The 21,736-nt window shown below is 39.9% G+C and overlaps 1 protein-coding gene across 8 annotated transcripts in view; it reads left to right on the top strand.

Moving 5' to 3' along the window:
• CDCA7L (cell division cycle associated 7 like) overlaps positions 1-21,736 on the top strand; it is a 50,040-nt gene that overhangs the window by 12,510 nt on the left and 15,794 nt on the right. Inside the window, exon 1 of one of the 8 annotated variants that reach the window (XM_017956856.2) lies at positions 7,769-8,534. The exons of the other annotated variants lie outside the window; for them this stretch is intronic. Within the exon in view, the coding sequence (XP_017812345.1) occupies positions 8,529-8,534 (6 nt within the window). The 5' untranslated portion in view covers positions 7,769-8,528. Of the gene's footprint in view, positions 1-7,768; positions 8,535-21,736 lie in introns of those variants that run through there. 8 annotated transcript variants of the gene reach the window in all.

Raw genomic sequence — 21,736 nt, 5'->3', positions numbered from 1 at the left:
ATAATTTAGCTGGTTTCCCGCTTCATCCATGTCCCTACAGAGGACATAAACACATCCTTTTTTACGGCTGCATAGTATTCCATGGTGTATATGTGCCACATTTTCTTTATCCAGTCTATCATTGATGGGCATTTGGGTTGGTTCCAAGTCTTTGCTATTGTGAACAGCGCCACAATAAACATACGTGTGCATGTGTCTTTATAGTAGAATTATTTATAATCCTTTGGGTATATACCCAGTAATGGATTGCTGGGTCAAATGGCATTTCTGTTTCTAGATCCTTGAGGAATCGCCACACTGTCTTCCACAATGGTTGAACTTATTTACACTCCCACCAACAGTGTAAAAGTGTTCCTATTTTTCCACATCCTCTCCAGCATCTGATGTTTCCTGACTTTTTAATGTTTGCCATTCTAACTGGCATGAGATGGTATCTCATTGTGGTTTTGATTTGCATTTCTTTAATGACCAGTGATGATGAGCTTTTTTTCATATGTTTGTTGGCTGTATAAATGTCTTCTTTTGAGAAGTGTCTGTTCATATCCTTTGCCCACTTTTTGATGGGGTTGTTCTTTTTTTTCTTATAAATTTGTTTAATTTCTTTGTAGATTCTGGCTATTAGCCCTTTGTCAGATGGATAGATTGCAAAAATTTTCTCCCATTCTGTAGAGTGCCTGTTCACTCTGATGGTAGTTTCTTTTGCTATGTAGAAGCTCTTTAGTTTAATTAGATCCCATTTGTCAATTTTGGCTTTTGTTGCCATTACTTTTGGTGTTTTAGTCATGAAGTCTTTGCCCCTGCCTATGTCCTGAATGGTATTGCCTAAGTTTTTTTCTAGGGTTTTTATGGTTTTAGGTTTTACAGTTAAGTATTTAATCCATCTTGAATTAATTTTTGTGTGAAGTGTAAGGAAGGGGTCCAGTTTCAGTTTTCTGCATATGGGTAGCCAGTTTTCCCAACACCATTTATTAAATAGGGAATCCTTTCCCCACTGCTTTTTTTGTCAGGTTCGTCAAAGATCAGATGGCTGTAGATGTCTTATTTCTGAGGCCTCTGTTCTGTTCCATTGGACTATATATCTGTTTCGGTACCAGTAGCATGCTGTGGTTACTGTAGCCTTGTAGTATAGATTGAAATCAGGTAGCGTGGTGCCTCTACTTTTGTTCTTTTTGCTTAGGATTGTCTTGGCTATACGGGCTCATTTTTGGTTCCATATGAAATTTAAAGTAGATTTTTCTAATTCTGTGAAGAAAGTTAATGGTATCTTGATGGGAATAGCATTGAATCTATAAATTACTTTGGGCAGTATGGCCATTTTTACGATACTGATTCTTCCTATCCATGAGCATGGAACATTTTTCCATTTGTTTGTTTCCTCTCTTATTTCCTTGAGCAGTGGTTTGTAGTTTCCTTAAAGGGGTCCTTCACTTCCCTTGTAAGTAGTATTCCTATTTTATTCTCTTTGTAGCAATTGTAAATCAGAGTTCACTCATGATTTGGCTATTACTTGTGTACAGGAATGCTTGTGATTTTTGCACATTGATTTTGTAGCCAGAGACTTTGCTGAAGTTGCTTATCAGCTTGAGGAGGTTTGGGGCTGAGATGATGGGGTTTTCTAAATGTACAGTCATGTCGTTTGCAAACAGAGACAATTGGACTTCCTCTCTTCCTATTTGAATACTTTTTATTTCTTTCTCTTGCCAGATTGCTGTGGCCAGAACTTCCAATACTATGTTGAATAGGAGTGGTGAGAGAGGACATCCTTGTCTTGTGCTGGTTTTCGAAGGGAATGCTTCCAGCTTTTGCCCATTCAGTATGATATTGGCTCTGGGTTTGTCATAAATAGCTGTTTATTTTGAGATCTGTTCCATCAATACCTAGTTTATTGAGAGTTTTTAGCATGAAGGGGTGTTGAATTTTATTGAAGGCCTTTTCTGCATCTATTGAGATAATCATGTGGTTTTTGTCATTGGTTCTATTTATGTGATGGATTATGTTTATTGATTTTCACATATTGAACCAGGCTTGCATCCCAGGGATGAAGCCAACTTGATCCTGGTGGGTAAGCTTTTTGATGTGCTGCTGGATTCGGTTTGCCAGTATTTTATTGAGGATTTTGACATCAATGTTTATCAGGGATATTATCCTGAATTTTTCTTTTTTTGGTTGTGTCTGCCAGGTTTTGGTATGAGGATGATGCTGGCCTCATAAAATGAGTTAGGGAGGATTCCCTTTTTCTATTGTTTGGAATAGTTTAAGAAGGAATGGTACTAGCTCCTCTTTGTACCTCTGGTAGAATTCGGCTGTGAATCTGTCTGGTCCTGGACAGATTTTTTGGTTGGCAGGCTATTAATTACTGACCCAATTTCTGAACTTGTTATTGATCCATTCAGGGATTCAAGTTCTTCCTGGTTTAGACTTGGGAGGGGGTATGTGTCCAGAAATGTATCCATTTCCTCTAGATTTTCTGGTTTATTTGTGTAGAGGTGTTTATAGTATTCTCTGTTGATAGTTTGTATTTCTGTGGGATCAGTGGTGATATCCCCTTTATCATTTTTTTATCGCGTCTATTTGATTCTTCTCTCTTTTCTTCTTTGTCTGGCTAGCGGTCTATTTTGTTGATCTTTTCGAAAAACCAACTCCTGGATTCATTGATTTTTTTGAAGGGTTTTTCGTGTCTCCTTATCTCCTTCAGTTCTGCTATGATCTTAGTTGTTTCTTGTCTTGTGCTAGCTTTTGAATTTAATGGCTCTTGCTTCTCTAGTTCTTTTTTTTTTGAGATGGAGTCTTGTACTGTCGTCCGGGCTGGAGTGTGCAGTGGCACAATCTCGGCTGACTGCAACCTCCGCCTCCCAGGTTCAAACGATTCTCTTTGCCTCAGCCTCCCAAGTGGCTGGGATTACAGGTGCCCACCACTACGCCCAGCTAATTTTTTTGTATTTTTAGTAGAGACAGGGTTTCACTATGTTGGCCAGGCTGGTCTTGAACTACTGACCTCATGATCTGCCCGCCTTGGCCTCCCAAAGTGCTGGGATTACAGGCGTGAGCCACTGCACCCAGGCCACTCTCTAGTTCTTTTAATTGTGATGTTAGGGTGTCCATTTTAGATCTTTCCTGCTTTCTCTTGTGGGCATTTAGTGGTATAAATTTCCCTCTAAACGCTCCTTTAGCTGTGTCCCAGAGATTCTAGTATGTTGTTTTTGTTCTCATTGGTTTCAAAGAACTTATTTATTTCTGTCTTGATTTCATTAGTTACCCAGTAGTCATTCAGGAGCAGGCTGTTCACTTTCAATGTAGTTGTGTAGTTTTGAGTGAGTTTCTTAATCCTGAGTTCCAATTTGATTGCACTGTGGTCTGAGAAACTGTTATGATTTCCGTTCTTTTGCATTTGCTGAGGAGTGTTTTACTTCCAGTTATGTGGTCAATTTTAGAATAAGTGTGATGTGGTGCTGAGAAGAATGTATATTCTGTTGATTTGGGGTGGAGAGTTCTGTAGATGTCTATTAGGTCTGCTTGGTCCAGAGCTGAGTTCAAGTCCTGAATATCCTTGTTAATTTTCTGTCTCTTTGATCTGTCTAACAGTGACAGTGGGTGTTAAAGTCTCCCACTATTATTGTGTGGGAGTCTAAGTCCCTTTGCAGGTCTCTAAGAACTTGCTTTATGAATCTGGGTGCTCCTGTATTGGGTGCATATATATTTAGGATAGTTAGCTGCTCTTGTTGGATTGATCCCTTTACCATTATGTAATGCCCTTCTTTGTCTCTCTTGATTTTTGTTGGTTTAAAGTCTGTTTTATCAGAGACTAGGATTGCAATCTCTGCTTTTTTTTTTTCTTTCCATTTCCTGGGTAAATATTCCTCCATCCTTTTATTTTGAGTCTATGGGTGTCTTTGGGTGTGAGATGGGTCTCCTGAATACAGCACACTGATGGGTCTTGACTCTACCTAATTTGCCAGTCTGTGTCTTTTAATTGGGGCATTTAACCCATTTATACTTAAGATTAATATTGTTATGTGTGAATTTGATCCTGTTATTATGATGCTACCTGGTTATTTTGCCCATTAGTTGATGCAGTTTCTTCATAGTGTCGATGGTGTTTATAATTTGGTATGTTTTTGCAGTGGCTGATACTGGTTTTTCCTTTCCATGTTTAGTGCTTCCTTCAGGAACTGTTGTAACGCAGGCCTGGTGATAACAACATCTCTTAGCATTTGCTTATCTGTAAAGGATTTTATTTCTGCTTTGCTTATGAAGCTTAGTTTGGCTGGATGTGAAATTCTGGGTTGAAAATCCTTTTCATAAAGAATGTTGAATATTGGCCCCCACTCTCTTCTGGCTTGTAGGGTTTCTGCAGAGAGATCCGCTGTTAGTCTGATGGGCTTCCCTTTGTGGGTAACCTGACCTTTCTGTGGGTAACCTGACCCTTAACCTTTTTTCCTTCATTTCAACCTTGCTGAATCTGATTGATGATTATGTGTCGTGGGGTTGCTCTTCTCAAGGAGTATCTTTGTGGTGGTCTCTGTATTTCCTGAGTTTGAATGTGGGCCTGTCTTGCTAGGTTGGGGAAGTTCTCCTGGATAACATCCTGAAGAGTGTTTTCCAATTTGCTTCCATTTTTCTCGTCACTTTCAGGTACACCAGTCAAACGTAGGTTTGGTCTTTTCACATAGTCCCATATTTCTTGGAGGCTTTTCCTTCCTTTTTCATTCCTTTTTCACTCTTTTCTTCTCTAATCTTGTCTTCATGCTTTATTTCATTAAGTTGATCTTCAGTCTCTAATATCCTTTCTTCTGCCTGATCGATTTGGCTGTTGATACTTGTGTATGCTTCATGAAGTTTTCGTGCCATGTTTTTCAGCTCCATCAGGTCATTTATGTTCTTCTCTAACCTGGTTATTCTCGTTAGCAATTCTTCTAACTTTTTTTCAAGGTTCTTAGCTTCCTTGTATTGGGTTAGAACATGCTCCTTTAGCTCGGAGGAATTTATTACCTACCTTCTGAAGCCTACTTGTCAATTCATCAAACTCATTCTCCATCCAGTTTCGTTCCCTTGCTGGCGAGGAGTTGTGATCCTTTGGAGGAGAAGAGGCATTCTGGTTTTTGGAATTTTCAGCCTTTTTGCGCTGGTTTTCCCTCATCTTCATGGATTTATCTACCTTTGGTCTTTGATGTTGGTGACCTTCGGATGGGGTTTCCAAGTGGAAGTCCTTTTGTTGATGTTGATGCTATTCCTTTCTGTTTGTTAGTTTTCCTTCTAACAGTCCCCTCTTCTGCAGGTCTGCTGCAGTTAGTTTGCTGGGAGCCCACTCCAGACCCTGTTTGCAAGGTTGCAGAACAGCAAAGGATTGTTGCCTCCTTCTTCCTCTGGAAGCTTCGTCCCAGAGGGGCACCCACCAGATGCCAGCCAGAGTTCTGTATGAGGTGTCTGTTGACCCCTGCTGGGAAGTGTCTCCCAGTCAGGAGGCATGGAGTCAGGGACCCACTTGAGAAGGCAAGTCTGTCCCTTAGCAGAGCATGAACACTGTGCTGGGAGATCCCCTGCTGTCTTCAGAGCCAGCAGGCAGGGACGTTTAAGTCTGCTTAAGCAGCGCACACAGCTGCGCCTTTCCCCAGGTGCTCTGTCCCAGGGAGATGGGGGTTTTATCTATATGCCCCTGACTGGGGCTGAACAGTTGATAATCTTATTGAGCGTCACTTATATGTGATAAGTAGCTTTTTTCTTACTACTTTCAGCATTGCCTTTAGGCTTTTAATATTTGATTATATGGTGTCTTTGTAAGGATCTCTTTCGACTTGTCCTACTTGGAATTCATTGAGCTTCTTGGATGTATTCCAATTCATGCCTTTCAGCCAGTTTGGGGAGTTTTTGCCCACTGTCGTATCAAATAATATTTGTCTCTTTCTCTCTGTTTTCTTTCTGAGTCTCCCATCATTCCTATATTGGTGTGCCTAAAGAAGTATTTTAGGCTCTTTTCACTCTTCTGTATTCTTTTTAATTTTTTCTCCTCTAATTTTTTCACCTCTGACTCAGTATTTTCAAATGCATTATCTTCAAATTTGCAGATTTGCCTGCCTCCTCAAATCTGTTTTTAAACCACTCTAGTGAAGTTTTCAACTTGGTCATTCTATTTTTTTCAGCTCCATAGTTTCTTTTGGAGTCCTCCTTCATTTCTCTTTGTTGATAGGCTCATTTTGCCCATTTTCCTGATTCACATTAGTTTTTTGTGCCTTTTGTTCTTTCAGCGTAGGATAGTTGTCTTTGTCTAGTAAGTCCAGTGTGTCTAGTAAGTCCAGTGTTTTCCTCTGGGAAAGTTTGTCAGTTTATTTTGCTTCTTTGAATGGGCCAGGGTTTTCTTCTTTTTTATATGTCTTTGTTCTTTTGTTGAAAATTAGATATTTGAGAAAGTGGCCACCTCTTCCAATCTTTGCAGACTGACTCTGTGCTAGGGAAATCTTCAAAAGATTGACTGGGTATGTTCTGTGTCTGGAAACTGAAGATCATCTTAGATCTTTTCTGAACATATTGTCTTGCCTGGACCTGTGTGTGGCTTTTTTCAATTCCCCATGGCTTCTATTCAATGTCTTCATCATTATTATTATTATTATTATTATTATTATTGTTCCTCTGTCACCCAGGCTAAAGTGCAGTGCCTTGATCACAGTTCACTGCCGCCTCTGACTCCCGAGCTCAAGAGCTCCTTTTGCCTCAGCCTCCCAAGTAGCAGGGACTACAGGCATGTGCGCCATCATGCCCAGCTAATTTTTAATTTTTTTTTTTTTTTTTTTTTAGAGATGAGGTCTTGCTACATTGCCCAGGCTGGTCTAGAACTGAGCTTAAGTGGTCCTCCTGCCTCAGCCTCCCAAAATGCTTGGATTACAGGCATGAGCCACTGTATCCAGCCAGTATTGCCTGTTTTTGATTTGCAGTTCCTTAATGACTGCTGATGTGTGTATTTTTATGTACTTGTTTGTCATTTGTGTATCTTCCTTGGAGAAAGGTCTATTCAAATTCTTCACTTATTTTTTGATTGGTTGTTTGCCTTTTTCTTGAGTTGTAAGAAATCTTTATATATTCTAGATAGTAGATCCTTATTGATACATGATTTGTAGCTATTCCTCCCATTCTGTAGATTTTCTTTTCACTTTCTTGCTATCCTTTGATGCACAACAGTTTTTAATTTTGATGAAGTCCAATTTATTATTTTCCTTGAATTGTTACTTGTGCTCTTGGTGTTAGCATGAGTTTGTATTTTTTTTTTATTAACTGCTGAATACTAATTAATATATAGTTACAGAAAAACAGATCGTTTTCCTATGTAGATGCTTGGAAATGTTTTTATGTAAGGACATTAACAAGCTACATGCCTTTGAGTAAGTCCAACTGTGGTTGCCCTAATTTTATTTTATTTTTATTTCTTATAGAGATAGGGTCTTGCTTTGTTGCCCATGCTGAAGTTGAACCGGACTCAGGCTATCCTGTCTAGGCCATCTAAGTAGCTGGGACTACAGGTGTGTGCCTCTGTGCCTGGCTGTCACTCCATTATATGAAGAGAGACGCACAAACTGATGGATGAGATCCCTGATGGATGAGTTCCATCTGATGATCTTTTTTTTTTTCTTTAATTGTTTGAGATAGGGTCTTCCTCTGTTACAGTGGCAGATCATAGCTAACTGCAGCCTTGAACTCCTGGGCTCAATCAGTCCTCCCTCCTCAGTCTCCCAGGTAGCTGGGACTACAGGCACATGCCACTATGCCTGGCTAATTTTTTATGTTTTGTAGAGCTGGGGTCTTACTGTGTTGCCCAGGCTAGTCTTGAACTCCTGGGCTCAAATGATCCTCCTGCCTTGGTCTCCCACTGCACTGGGATTGCAGGCATGAGCCACCTCACACTTGGCCTGATAATCCTAGATTTTATGATTCTCTTAACTGCTAATAGTAAATCACATACTCCTTCACCCTGAGTTTAGCCACATTTTCCTGGCAGTCTTGAAAATTGCACTGTATATAATTTTTTAAAAATTAACTGCCCTATTTGAGATGTATATGACGATACTTAGTTTCTGAAGCCTTGGGTTCAGTGTCCTCATACCAGTTCTGTATAGGAGTGTTTGTCTCCTCACACCTTCCTCATCATTGAGCATGCCCTTAAAAACGGAACCAAAATGTTGCTAAATTGCTAGATGAAAAGAATACTTGTTTAACTTAACATTCTTTTCATTACTAGGTAGGTTGAGGACTTTTCAAGTGTTTTTAGCCTCTTTTGTTTTCCTTATTCAGTGAGTTTTCTTTGTTTTGCCATTTTGTCTGTGTGGCCTTGGTGTATATTTCATCTTGTATGAGGTTTTTAGCAATTTTAATAATTTGTCATATTTTTGTCAGATCTTTGCCCTACTTTTTTTGTTTGTTTTTGTTTCTGAGTTTTCTTCTTTTAAGTAAGAAGCTTTAAATTGTTACATGGTCAGTGATATACTTTTCCATTTTGGACTCCTTTACGTGGATGGTGAAAGTCCTCCCCATTCAGAAGTCAGATGCAGGTATGTGTTAATTTAATTCTCTTTTGTGCTCATTTACCATTTAACTCGTCGACCATCTGATTTATTTGTTTTCTTTTTATTGAATTTTGAGCATTCTTTATATTTTCTGGGTGCAAATCAGCGATAGCATTTTCAGATATTTTCTTCCAATGTGGGACTTTCCTTTTCATTCTCTTAACGGTGTTTTCTGAAGAGCAGAAGTTCTTAATTTTGATTGTTTAATTTACACATTTTAAAGATCTGTATTGTGCTTCTCGTATTGTATCTTAAGAATTCTTTGCCTAAGTTAAGGTCACAAAGATTTTCTCCTCTTCTAAAAGTTTTACAGTTTTATATTCAAGTTTGTGATCCATTTTGAGTTTGTTCTTGTGATTGGTACATGGTATGTACTTTTCTTATGGGCCAACCAATTTAATTGTAAAAGATTTAAATAAATGATTTTGCATAAGAAAATAACACAGAGTTCTCACCCTTCATGGTGTGTTAAAGAGGAAGGAATGTTCTCCTCTTCATAGATGCAAGACAGTACACCCTGCAAATTCTGCTGTCATTGCTATCAAAATTGCTTTCAAAACACTTAATAACGAAAATGCAGTAGTGTGCATAAATATCTTTTGTCTGCTTTGTAAATCTTAAAATGGAGCTTGTTTCTAGGTGAAATGTACATTGAATATTCTTGGAGTACATAAAAATCAGCCCTTGTATCAGTTGGCCTAAAAAGTGAATCTTATTTTCTTTCTCTTCAAAAACTAATACTGATAAATGTGTTCCTTCTGGGTAGGAGGTTGTATTTTTTTAATCCGGGAAGGATGAATTTAGATATCATTGAGATATGGAAAAGCTTTAATTTAAAAAATATTATATTTAATTTCACTGTATAAAGTTTTAAATTAACAATACTTCACATTAAAATATTTTCAAAGGTAAATACTTGAAAACCAACTGTCAGTTTGACCATCTTTTTATAGCTTATTAGTTTTTTAAACTGAATTTTAATGGAGACTCAGGCTGACAAAAGTCAAAATGATATGGAGACCTCCAAAGCACTGCTTTGTATGCCTGAAAGGCACCTACTCAAGGAGAAGCCAGCAGCAACTCAGCAGGGTTTATTTTTATTAGTATAGCTTAGCTGGGATAGAGCAAAGGTGGATTTCAGCCAAGTGTGGTTCTGCAAACAGCTCTGTCCTCCGGACTATCAGTTCTCTTCTGGGCTTACAGGCTCAGATACCCGGTTGGTCAGACACTAAAGCTGAAGCCTTGGCACCTATGATAATGTATCTGAACCTTCCTTAGGTGAGAGAGTTGGGTTCTCAAGCCGCATGCCCCTGAAGTGATGGTAGCATTAAAACTAGGCTAAAGTCTGGACTTGTTCTGTCAGTTTGGAAGATTCCATTCACTTAAGGAAGGAAAAATTCCCCTCCACCCCGGTTTTTCTTTCTTTCTCTTTTAGAGACAGGGTCTCGCTGACACCCTGACTGCAGTGTAGTGGTACGATCATGGCTGACTGCATGCAGCCTCTAACTCGTGGGCTCAACCGATCCTCCCATTTTAGCTTCATGAGTAGCTGGGACTACAGGCACACGCCACCACAACCCGGCTACTTTTTTTATCTTTTTTTGGCAGAGACGGGGTCTCACCATGTTTGCCTAGGCTGGTCTCAGACCCCTGGGCTCAAGTGATCTTCCTGCCTTGGCCTCCCAGAGTGCTGGATTACAGGTATGAACCACCATGCCTGGCTTAAATTGTCTTTCTTAATTTGCCTTTTTTCGTTTTACTCTTTTTAAATTGTGCTAAGATACATATAGAATCTATCGTCTTAGCCATTTTTAAATGTATGGTTCAGTAGTGTTAAGCATATTTAAATTCCAGAACTCTTTTCATCTTGGAAACCTGAAACTCTGTATCCATTAAACAGTAACTCCACGTTTCTCCCTCCCCTCAGCATCTGGCAGCCACCATTCTGCTTTCTGTCTCCAGGAATTCAACCACTCTAGGTACCTGTTAGAAGTAGAATCATACAGTTCTTGGTTTTATGGAGACTGGCTTATTATTTAGCATAATGTCTTTAAGGTTCATCCATGTGGTGGCGTGTGTCATAATTTCCTTCCTTTTTAATGCTGAATAATATTCAGTTATATGTATGTATCACATTTTGTTTATCCATTTTTCCATCGATGGATACTTGGATTGCTTCCACTTTTTGGCTCTTGTGAATAATGCTGCCATGAACAAGGGAAAGGATATAACGGTTTTCTTAATCTTCTTAACACTTTGATGCCCTCTACTGTTACTACTAAGCACTAGTAGATATATTAATACTGTTGGTAATATTTGGAATTCTGGCATTTACAGTTTCCTTGGTGTTCCACAAAGCCCTATGAGTTCCACAAAGCCCTATGAGTTCCACTGTGCGTGTTCCCTGAACAAGTTTGAGATCCAGTCTGTAGATGGGAAGTTTCTTACCAGCACTTAGATTCCCAGATTCTCTGGGAATGTTGGAGGTCAGGCACACTAGACCCCTGTTCCCGCAGGGCAGTGATCAGCTGGAGCGGAGGAGTGGCCTCCTTTCCTGGATGTATGTGTTCAGCCCACCAGTCAGCACCATCCCGTATTTTCCTACAACTGACCTACTGCCCTGTTGCCCACCCGCTTGGCCCCAAAGCCTGTTGAGTTTGCATAATCTATTTCAGAGAAAAGCTCTCAGGTAAGGGAAACTTGCAGTCCTTTCTGAACGGGGAGCTGTGAATATGACTGCTTTGTAGATAGATGTCCTAGGATTCTTGGTGAAAATTCTTAATTCCCCTCATGTAGGAATGTCACAGAGTGTACCTTTTTGACTTAGTATTTTCCTAGTAAAATACACCTTTCTTAAGAAAATGACCACAAAGTCAGATGCATGTAAATGCTTTCAGCCAGGGTTTCTTGTTCATCTGCTTTAGGCTGGGCCCTGTGTTAGGTGCCCTGGGATTCCTTTCTAGTACCTGTGTTCTTAGGGAGTTGAATCCTGGTCCCCCACATGACTTTTGATGATACTCACACTGTTAATTCCAGTAAAGACAGAGTAGACAAACAGAAACTGTGCGTGAAAGTTAGGAATAGCATAAAGTTGTCGATTTTTAAAAAGTATTGTAAATAATGAAATGGTCTTTTCACTTTCAGGTGAGAATTTTCCCTTTTTTTTGGTTCACTAGACTGTAGTTATCCTAATTTTGTAGAAGTTCAACTAATGTAAATATCCAATGATTGAGAAATTTTGTATTTTTGTTGTTTTCAGTTACTTGCTGTAGTGTTCTTTTTGGTGAGTCTTACGATTGGCATTATTGTAATAGAATGGAACACAAACTTTGGAAAAAAAAAAAGTCTGTTGCATTTTGTCTAGACTGTGCAGCTACCCAGTGGATCACTGCTGAATGGAACAGGAAAGTGACAGATCCTTGGGCCTAATGTATTGCTATGTTGTGGAACTGGTCATTCGTTAGAAGAGGTCCCTGTGTATCCTTTCTATCAGGTCCTTCTCAAATAAATCTTGCTGCCTTTGTTGCATCTGTTAAACGAATCAGTTTGTTGCATTGAGGACACTTGAATATTTTACGGAGTTTTTTTTCTTTGCCAAATCCTGAAGCTTGTGACTATCTGAAACTCTTCTAATACGCTTTGAAGGATCGAGCCCTGCATACCCCAGGCATGCACACTGTTTTTTTTTGAAAGTGTGCTCTTTCCTTTTGTTCCTAATCAGTAATTACAGCCCCCTAATGGTACCTCTGGAGCAGATGCAGAAGTCAAAGATGCAGAAGGAGGAATTAGCTAGGCGGACACAGGTTCGCAGCAGGGGTGGGGCTGAACACAGTACCATGGGGACTAATGCAGTTGCTGCTGGAAGCAGTTTATTCCTATCACCAACACTCTCCATTCCTTATATGTATTTCCATTACATCCATAAATGGGGTGCTCCTCCTCCTTTAAACCATTTATGTTAAAAGAAGCTTCTGGGCCAGCAGGGCTTTTTCATTTTTGTTGAATGGTGAGAAGTTCAAAAGAAAAAGATTGAAGTTGACAGACACACTGTCCCTCTCAGTGCCTCAGTGGCTATTATGTAACTACAACATAGGCACACTTTCATAAGTATTGTCTGTGTTTCTCTAGTCTGGGTGTTTTCCTTGTGTATTAGTTCTGAGTTCTGAGTGCTAAACAACAACAAAAGGTGTCTTTGAAAAGATAAGGTGGCAAACATTGTTTAACATACCGCCTAGAGAAAAGTTTTAATATTTTCCCCAAGAACGATGTCAGAGTTAAGCTTTGCTAGTGCTGCCCTACATGTGGCTGGTAAAAAAATTGTTAGTTGAACTCTACTTCTGTAAGTGTTATTCTTGTGTGTCCCTTGCAGTGATTTTATTAGGTGGTGGGAAAGTGTTTGTATTAACCCTTCAGCATCACTGAACTTGGGGTATCCCATTTCTGTATTTATGTTATACTTCCTTTGATTGAACCATTATTTTCTAATTATTTTTAATCAAGAAGCATTAAAATAATGATGAAAGTAAATAGATTAAGGATTACCAATTTCTTAAATGGAACCTGACTAAATGTAAAATTAAGTCAATACACCCATACAGAGAATTCCAAGAAGCTAAGTAGCTTTTGAATACACAGCTCTGTGTATGCTAGCACAGTGGTCAAAGTGTGAGATGGAGGACCCTGAGACCCTTTCACGGGTCCAGGAGGGCAAATGTAATGTCATAATACTACTAAGATGTTATTTGCCCTTTTTGCTGTGTTGATATTTGCACTCATTGTTCAAAAGCCAAAGTGAGAAAACTGCTGACCTTTAGCATGAATCCAGGTGGTAGCAGCAACTATATTATAGTCATTGCATTATTCACCTCCATGCACTCAATTTACAAAGAAAGTGTCAATTTCATATAAGAATGTTCTGATGAAACAGTAAAAATTATTAAATCTCAACTGTTAAGGACATCTTTTTAATATACTGCATGATGAAATGGGAAGTACATGTAAAACATTTCTGCATAACCATACTTTGTGTAGTGATCATCTGGTTAGCTGAAGGAAAAGATCCTGTGTATAGTGAGACTATGTTCCAGGGCTAGAAAGAACCGCAAAGAAATCTTGAACTGGGCGGGGGCGAAGGAGCAAGATGGTCGAGTAGGAACAGCTCCAGTCTCCAACTCCCAGCGAAATGCACACAGAAGACCGGTGATTTCTGCATTTTCACAACTGAGGTACTGGGTCTCATCTCACTGGGGAGTGCCGACGACAAAAGTGCTGGTCAGCTGCTGCAGCCCACCAGCGCAGAGCTGAAGCAGGGCTGCAGGCATCGCCATCTGGGAAGCCATGTGAAGGGAATCCCTTTCCCAGCCAGGGGAACTGGAGACACACAACAACTGAAAATCGGGTAACTCCCACCTAATAAGTGCTTTTAAGCAAACAGGGCATGTCACAGGGAGATCATATCCCACACCTGGCCGGAGGGTCCCACGCCCAGGAGCCTCCCTCATTGCTAGCACACAGCAGTTCAGATCTACCGGCAAGGCAGCAGCAAGGCTGGGGAGGCTTCCGGCCATTGCTGAGCTTATGGGGAACAGCTGGGAAGCTCCAACTGGGTGGAGCTCACAGCAGCTCAAGGAAACCTGCCTGTCTCTGTAGACTCCACCTCTGGGGACAGGGGACAGCCAAGCACAACAACAACAACAACAACAACAACAACAAAAGCAGCAGAAACTCCTGCAGACTAAACCCACTCGTCTGACAGCTTTGAAGAGAGCAGTGGGATCTCCCAACACGGAGGTTGAGATCTGAGAAGGACAGACTGCCTGGCTCAAGTGGGTCCCTGACCCCCTGAGTAGGCCTAACTGGGAGACATCCCCCACTAGGGCAGTCTGACACCCCACACCCTCATATATAGGGTGGAGCACATCCCTGGAGGAAGCTTCCAAAGCAAGAATCAGACAGGTACAATTCTCGCTGTTCAGAAATATTCTTTCTTCTGCAGCCTCTGCTGCTGATACCAGGCAAACAGGGTCTGGAGTGACCTCAAGCAATCTCCAACAGACCTACAGCTGAGGGTCCTTGACTAGAAGGAAAACTATCAAACAGGAAGGACACCTACACCAAAACCCCATCAGCACATCACCATCATCAAAGACCAGAGGCAGATAAAACCACAAAGATGGGGGAAAAGCAGGGCAGAAAAAGCTGGAAATTCAAAAATAAGAGCACATCTCCCAAAGGAGCGCAGCTCATCACAGCAACGGATCAAAGCTGACGGAGAACACTTCGACGATGAGAGAAGAAGGCTTCAGTCCATCAAATTTCTCAGAGCTAAAGGAGGAATTACTGCACTCCAGCCAGCAAACTAAAAATCTTGAAAAAAAAGTGGGAAGAATTTGATCGCCAGACTAATTAATGCAGAGAAGGTCATAAACGAAATGAAAGAGATGAAAAGCATGACACGAGAAATACGCGACAAATGCACAAGCTTCAGTAACCGACTGATCAACTGGAAGTATTGAAAGAGTATCAGCGATTGAGGATCAAATGAATGAAATGAAGCTGCAAGAAACCAAAAGAAAAAAAAAGAAGAAAAGAAATGAACAAAGCCTGCAAGAGGCGCATGGGATTATAAAAGACCAAATCTCCGCCTGATTAAAAAGCCTGAAAGTGAGGGGGAAAATGGAACCGTTGGAAAAAATTCTTTCAGGATATCATCCAGGAGAACTTCCCCAACCTAGTAGGGCAGGCCAACATTCAAATCCAGAAATACAGAGAACGCCACAAAGATACTCCTCGGTGAAGAGCAACTCCAAGACACATAATTGCCAGATTCACCAAAGTTGAAATGAAGGAAAAATCTTGGCGCAGCCAGAGAGAAAGGTCGGGTTACCCACAAAGGGAAGCCCATCAGACTCACAGCAGATCTCTCGCAGAAACCTCCGCCAGAAGAGTGGGGCCAATATTCAACATTCTGAAGAAAAAGAATTTTAAACCCAGAATTTCATATCCAGCCAAACTAAGTTTCATAAGTGAAGGAGAAATAAAATCCTTTTACAGATAAGCAAATGCTTAGAGATTTTGTCACCTGTGGCCTGCCTTTACAAGAGACCCTGAAGGAAGCACTCAACATGGAGCGAACAACCCGTACCAGCCATTGCAAAAACATGCCAAAATGTAAAGACCATCGAGGCTAGGTGAAACTGCATCAACTAACGAAAGCAAAATAACCAGTTAATATCATAATGGCAGGACTGTCCACACATAACAATCTAACCTAAATGTAAAATGGACTAAATGCTCCAATTGGGTGACACAGACTGGCAAACTGGATAAAGAGTCAAGACTCATCAGTCTGCTGTATTCAGGAGACCCATCTCACACGCAGAGACATAAGCATAGACTCAAAAATAAAGGGATGGAGGAAGATTTACCAAGCAAATGGAGAACAAAAAGCAGGGGTTGCAATCCTAGTCTCTGATAAAACAGACTTTTAAAACCATCAAAGATCAAAAGAGACAAAGAAGGCCATTACATAATGGTAAAGGATCAATTCAACAGGAGAAGAGCTAACTATCCTAAATATATATGCACCTAACAGGAGCACCTAGATTCATAAAAGCAAGTCCTTAGAGACTTACAAAGCATACTCAGGACTTGCCACAATAATGGGAGATCTAACACTCCACTGTCAACATTAGACAGATCAACAAGACAGAAAGTTAACAAGGATATCCAGGAATTGAACTCATCTCTGCAGCAAGCAGACCTAATAGACATCTATATAGAACTCTCCACCCCAAATCAACAACAGAATATACATTCTTCTCAGCACCACATCATACTTACTCCAAAATTGACCATATAATTCAGCAAAGCACTCCTCAGCAAAATGTACAAGAACAGAAATTCATAACAAACTGCCTCAGACCACAGTGCAATCAAACTAGAACTCAGGACTAAGAAACTCAATCAAACCGCTCAACTACATGGAAACTGAACAACCTGCTCCTGAATGACTACTGGGTACATACAACGAAATGAAGGCAGAAATAAAGATGTTCTCGAAACCAATGAGAACAAAGATACAACATACCAGAATCTCTAACAACATTTAAAGCAGTGTGTAGAGGGAAATTTATAGCACTAAATGCCCACAAGAGAAAGCAGGAAAGATCAAAATTGACACTCTAAACATCGCAATTAAAAGCTTGAACTAGAGAAGCAAGAGCAAACACATTCCAAAGCTAGCAGAAGGCAAGAAACAAACGCGATCAGAGCAGAACTGAAGGAGATAGGAGACACAAAAAAACCCTCCAAAAAATCAATGAATCCAGGGAGTTGGTTTTGAAAAGATCAACAAAATTACGGCACCACTAGCAAGACTAATAAAGAAGAAAAGAGAGAAGAAATCGGGATGCAATTAAAATGATAAAGGGATATCACCACCCACCCCACAGAAATACAAACTACCATCAGAGAATACTATAAACACCTCACGCTAAATAAACTGAAAACCTAGAAGAAATGGATAATTTCTGACACTTACACTCTTCCAAGACTAAACCAGGAAGAAGTTGAATCCCTGAATAGACCAATATAGGCTCTGAACGAGGCACACCACAGCCTACCAACCAAAAAAAGTCCAGGACCAGATGGATTCACAGCTGAATCTCCTCATTTCAGAGGTATAAGGAGGAGTTGGTACCATTCCTTCTGAAACTATTCCAATCAATAGAAAAGAGGGAATCCTCCCCAACTCATTTTATGAGCCAACATCATCCTGATACCAAAGCCTGTAATAATAAACAAAAAGAATTTTAGACCAATATCCCTGATGAACATCGATGCAAAAATCCTCAATAAAATACTGGCAAACCGGATCTTCAACAACACATCAAAAAAGCTTATCCACCATGACGCGCTCATCCCTGATGCAAGGCTGGTTCAACATTCAGAAATCAATAAACATAATCCAGCATATAAAACAGAACCAAAGACAAGAACCACATGATTATCTCAATAGATGCAGAAAAGGCTTTTGACAAAATTCACTGCGCCCTTCATTAGCGCAAACGTCAACAAATTCGTATTGGATGTTCACTGTAAAATAATAAGAGCTATTTATGACAAACCCTGCCAATACTGCCTGAATGGGCAAAAACTGGAAAAATTCCCTTGAAAACTGGCACAAGACAGGATGCCCTCTCACCAATTCTATTCAACATAGTGTTGGAAGTTCTGGCTAGGGCAGTTAGGCAAGAGAAAGAAATCAGGGTATTCAGTTAGGAAAAGAAGGTCAAATTGTCCCTGTTTGCAGATGACATGATTGTATATTTAGAAAACCCCATTGTCTCAGCCCAAAATCTCCTTAAGCTGATAAGCAACTTCAGCAAAGTCTCAGGATACAAAATTAATGTGCAAAAATCACAAGCATTCTTACACACCAGTAATACAAACACAGAGCCAAATCAGGAATGAACTTCCATTCACAATTGCTTCAAAGAGAATCAAATACCTAGGAATCCAACTTTCATAAGGGATGTAAAGGATCCTTCAAGGAGAACTACAAACCACTGCTCAGTGAAATAAAAAGAGGACACAAAACAAATGGAAGAACATACCATGCTCATGGATAGGAAGAATCAATATCGCGGAAAAATGGCCATACTGCCCAAGGTTATTTATAGATTCAATGTCCTCTATCAAGCTACCAATGACTTTCTTCACAGAATTGGAAAAACTGCTTTAAAGTTCATATGGAACCAAAAAAGAGCCCACAGATCTCCAAGACAATCCTAAGTCAAAAGAACAAAGCTGAGGCATCACGCTACCTGACTTCAAACTATACTACAAGGCTGGGTTGTAACCAAAAACAGCATGGTACTGGTACCAAAACAGAGATATAGACCAATGGAACAGAACAGAGTCCTCAGAAATAATACCACACATCTACAGCCATCTGATCTTTGACAAACCTGAGAAAAACAAGAAAATGGGGAAAGGATTCCCTATTTAATAAATGGTGCTGGGAAAATTGGCGCCATAAGTAGAAAGCTGAAACTGATCCTTTCCTACTCCTTATACGAGTAAATTAATTCAAGATGGATTAGAGACTTAAATGTTAGACCTAATACCATAAAAAACTCTAGAGGAAACCTAGGTAGCACCATTCAGGACATAGGCATGGGCAAAGACTTACAAGTCTAAAACACCAAAGCAACGGGCAGCAAAGCTAAAATTGACAAATGGGATCTAATTAAACTAAAGAGCTTGCACAGCAAAAGAAAACTACCATCAGAGTGAACAGGCAACTTACAGAATGGGAGAAAATTTTTGCACCCACTCATCTGGACAAAGGGCTAATATCCAGAACCTACAAAAGAACTCCAACAAATTTACAAGAAAAAAAACAAACAACCCTATCAAAAGTGGGCAAAGGATAGAATAGACATTTCAAAAGAAGACATTCATACAGCCAATGACATATGAAAAAAATGCTCATCATCACTGGCCATCGAGAAATGCAAATCAAAAACCACAATGAGATACCACCACACCAAAGCTAGAATGGCGATCATTAAAAAGTCAGGAAACAACAGGTGCTGGAGGATGTGGAGAAATAGGGAACACTTTACACTGTTGGTGGATTGTAAACTAGTTCAACCATTATGGAAAACAGTATGGCGATTCCTCAAGGATCTAGAACCAGATGTGTACCATATGACCCAGCCATCCCAGTAATGGGATATACCCAAAGGATTATAAATTATGCTGCTATAAAGACACATGCACACGTATGTTTATTGCAGCACTATTCACAATAGCAAAGACTTGGAATCAACCCAAATGTCCATCAGTGACAGATTGGGTTAAGAAATGTGGCACATATACACCATGGAATACTATGCAGCCATAAAAAGGATGAGTTTGCGCCCTTTGTAGGGGACATGGATGCAGCTGGAACCACCATTCTCCCAGCAAACTATCACAAGAACAGAAAAACCAACACCGCGATGTTCTCACTCATAGGTGGAACTGAACAATGAGATCACTTGACTCGAAGGGGAACATCACATCAATCGGGCCTACTGGAGGGGAGGGGGGAGGATTGCATTGAGTTATACCCGATGTAAATGACGAGTTGATGGGTGTAGCAGACCAACATGGCACAAGCAGCATACATATGTAACAAACCTGCATCGCTATGCACATGTACCCTACAACTTAAAGTATAATAATAATAAATAAATTAAAAAAAAAAAAAAAAGGAATCTTGAACTGCACTGTTTGTTGTTGGTATATACGGTATGCCAGTTTGGCACTATTTTGTATTTATTGTAGATAGAGCACCACATGGATAAGTATTTTAAAAATTCTGGGGATCGAGGGTTTTCTTTGTGGTGGAACAGCGATGCTAATGTGAGATGAGGGAGCAGAGGAAGAAGCCTCCGTGTTGGATTTGAATTCAAGGTGTCAGCATGAACTTGTGATTTACCTATTTAAAATATCCTTGCTCTGTCCAAAGAGCCTACAAGCAATGATATTTCATTAACTGAGGTACACCACGTTCTCCGATCTTGGTTTTTAAATGCCATTTCCCAGTGAAAGGTTTCAGGGTTCCTTGGAGAAATGGCTGATTTGAGGTCTGGGACAGGAAACATACAAGGTTAGCTTGCCATGTTTGTTGCGTCAGAAAGCAAGGAGGTGTTGAAAGACCCCTAGTACCATGTCAGAAGGACAGAGGATGACTTAAAGGAGCTCCCAATGGCCAAATTTGGGACAGTCAGAAAGAATTATGAGAGTATGGATTATAACACACTGAATAATACTTTTAAAAAATCCATGGATGTACATGGTAGAAGAAAAGGGGGAGAGTGAGAGAAACACCGTGTTATACAAGAATGCCAGCTACTTTATGAAGGAGAGAGAAAATCTGAAAATTTCTCTTTTGCAGTTCCTAATGTAATAATTGATTCAGGGGTGCACTGGCTCACACCTGTAATCCCAGCAGTTTGGGAGGCTGAGGTGAGAGGATCACTTGAGGCAAGGAATTTGAGACCAGCCTGGGTAACATAGACCCTGTCTTTATTAAAATAAAAAATAATTTTAAAGAAAGCACTGTCAATGATTGCTGAAACTATTGAGCGAGATGTTATCAGGGAGGATATTCACAGAATCTCAAGTATCACTCTGCATAGTCCTTATTAGTGACAAAGAAGAAAAGGTGTTTTTTGTTGTTGTTGTTGGTTTTTTTTTTTAAAGCAAAGAACAAATCAGGCCGATTCCACCATAACTTATTGACCAAACCGCAACACCACTAAAAAAAGAGACAGCCAGACCTTACGTGCTTTCCAAAGGAAGAGCACAGCACTTCCTACAAAGTAGTCTTGGCAAAAGCAAGCAAACTAGAAGTGAGCCTCCAGATTCAACGCCCAAATTGTAAATCCAGATGAGTCTGTTAAATGCCACCTAGGGGCTGCAAAAAAATAAAACTTCAGACTTGGACAAACTCCACAGTCAAATGACCCAGTTTCTTCAAAATTAAACTGCAAGAGAAAAAAAGATAAAGGAGTGATGAGAAGGGATTTAAGAGCCATGTTGATCAGTGTGTGAACCTTAGTTGGATCACGATGCAGATAAACTAAGTTTTTAAAAAATGAGGCAGAAGAACTGTGAATACAGACTGTACATTTGATGATACAGAGTGACATGATAGTATGTCTACAGTTGCTTCACAATAATTTGGAAGAAGGGGAGTTGGGTCGGGATACGGGGGAAGCACAGTTAGCCTTGGGCAGATAGCTACGGGGAGGATCAATGTGTGTTCATTAAAATATCTTCCTGTCTACTTTTGAAATACCTTTGCAAGTTTTTATAATGAAAAATTAAAAATAATTAATAGTGGGATAACTTCATATTTTGTGCCCCCTTATGCAATGCATTGACGAGTACATCTCACCTATGTAGAATGGTGCCAAAAATACATAACCTGAATCTAATCATGAGGAAACACTCAGATAAGCTCAGAATACAAGACAAGGCAGTTGTCATGGTCTATCTAAAAAACAAGTCAGTGTTGTGAAAAGCAACAAAAAACACAAAATCAAATAGAATGCAAAACCTTGCTTGAGTGGATCTTATTGTCTCCAAAAAGTTATAAAAGACATTTTGGGAACAGTTGCAGGTATTAA

This window comes from Papio anubis, chromosome 4 (assembly GCF_008728515.1).
Source record: "Papio anubis isolate 15944 chromosome 4, Panubis1.0, whole genome shotgun sequence".
Lineage (NCBI taxonomy): Eukaryota > Metazoa > Chordata > Mammalia > Primates > Cercopithecidae > Papio > Papio anubis.
Note: the sequence above shows the minus strand (reverse complement) of the source record. Positions and strands in the feature narration are given on the sequence as shown.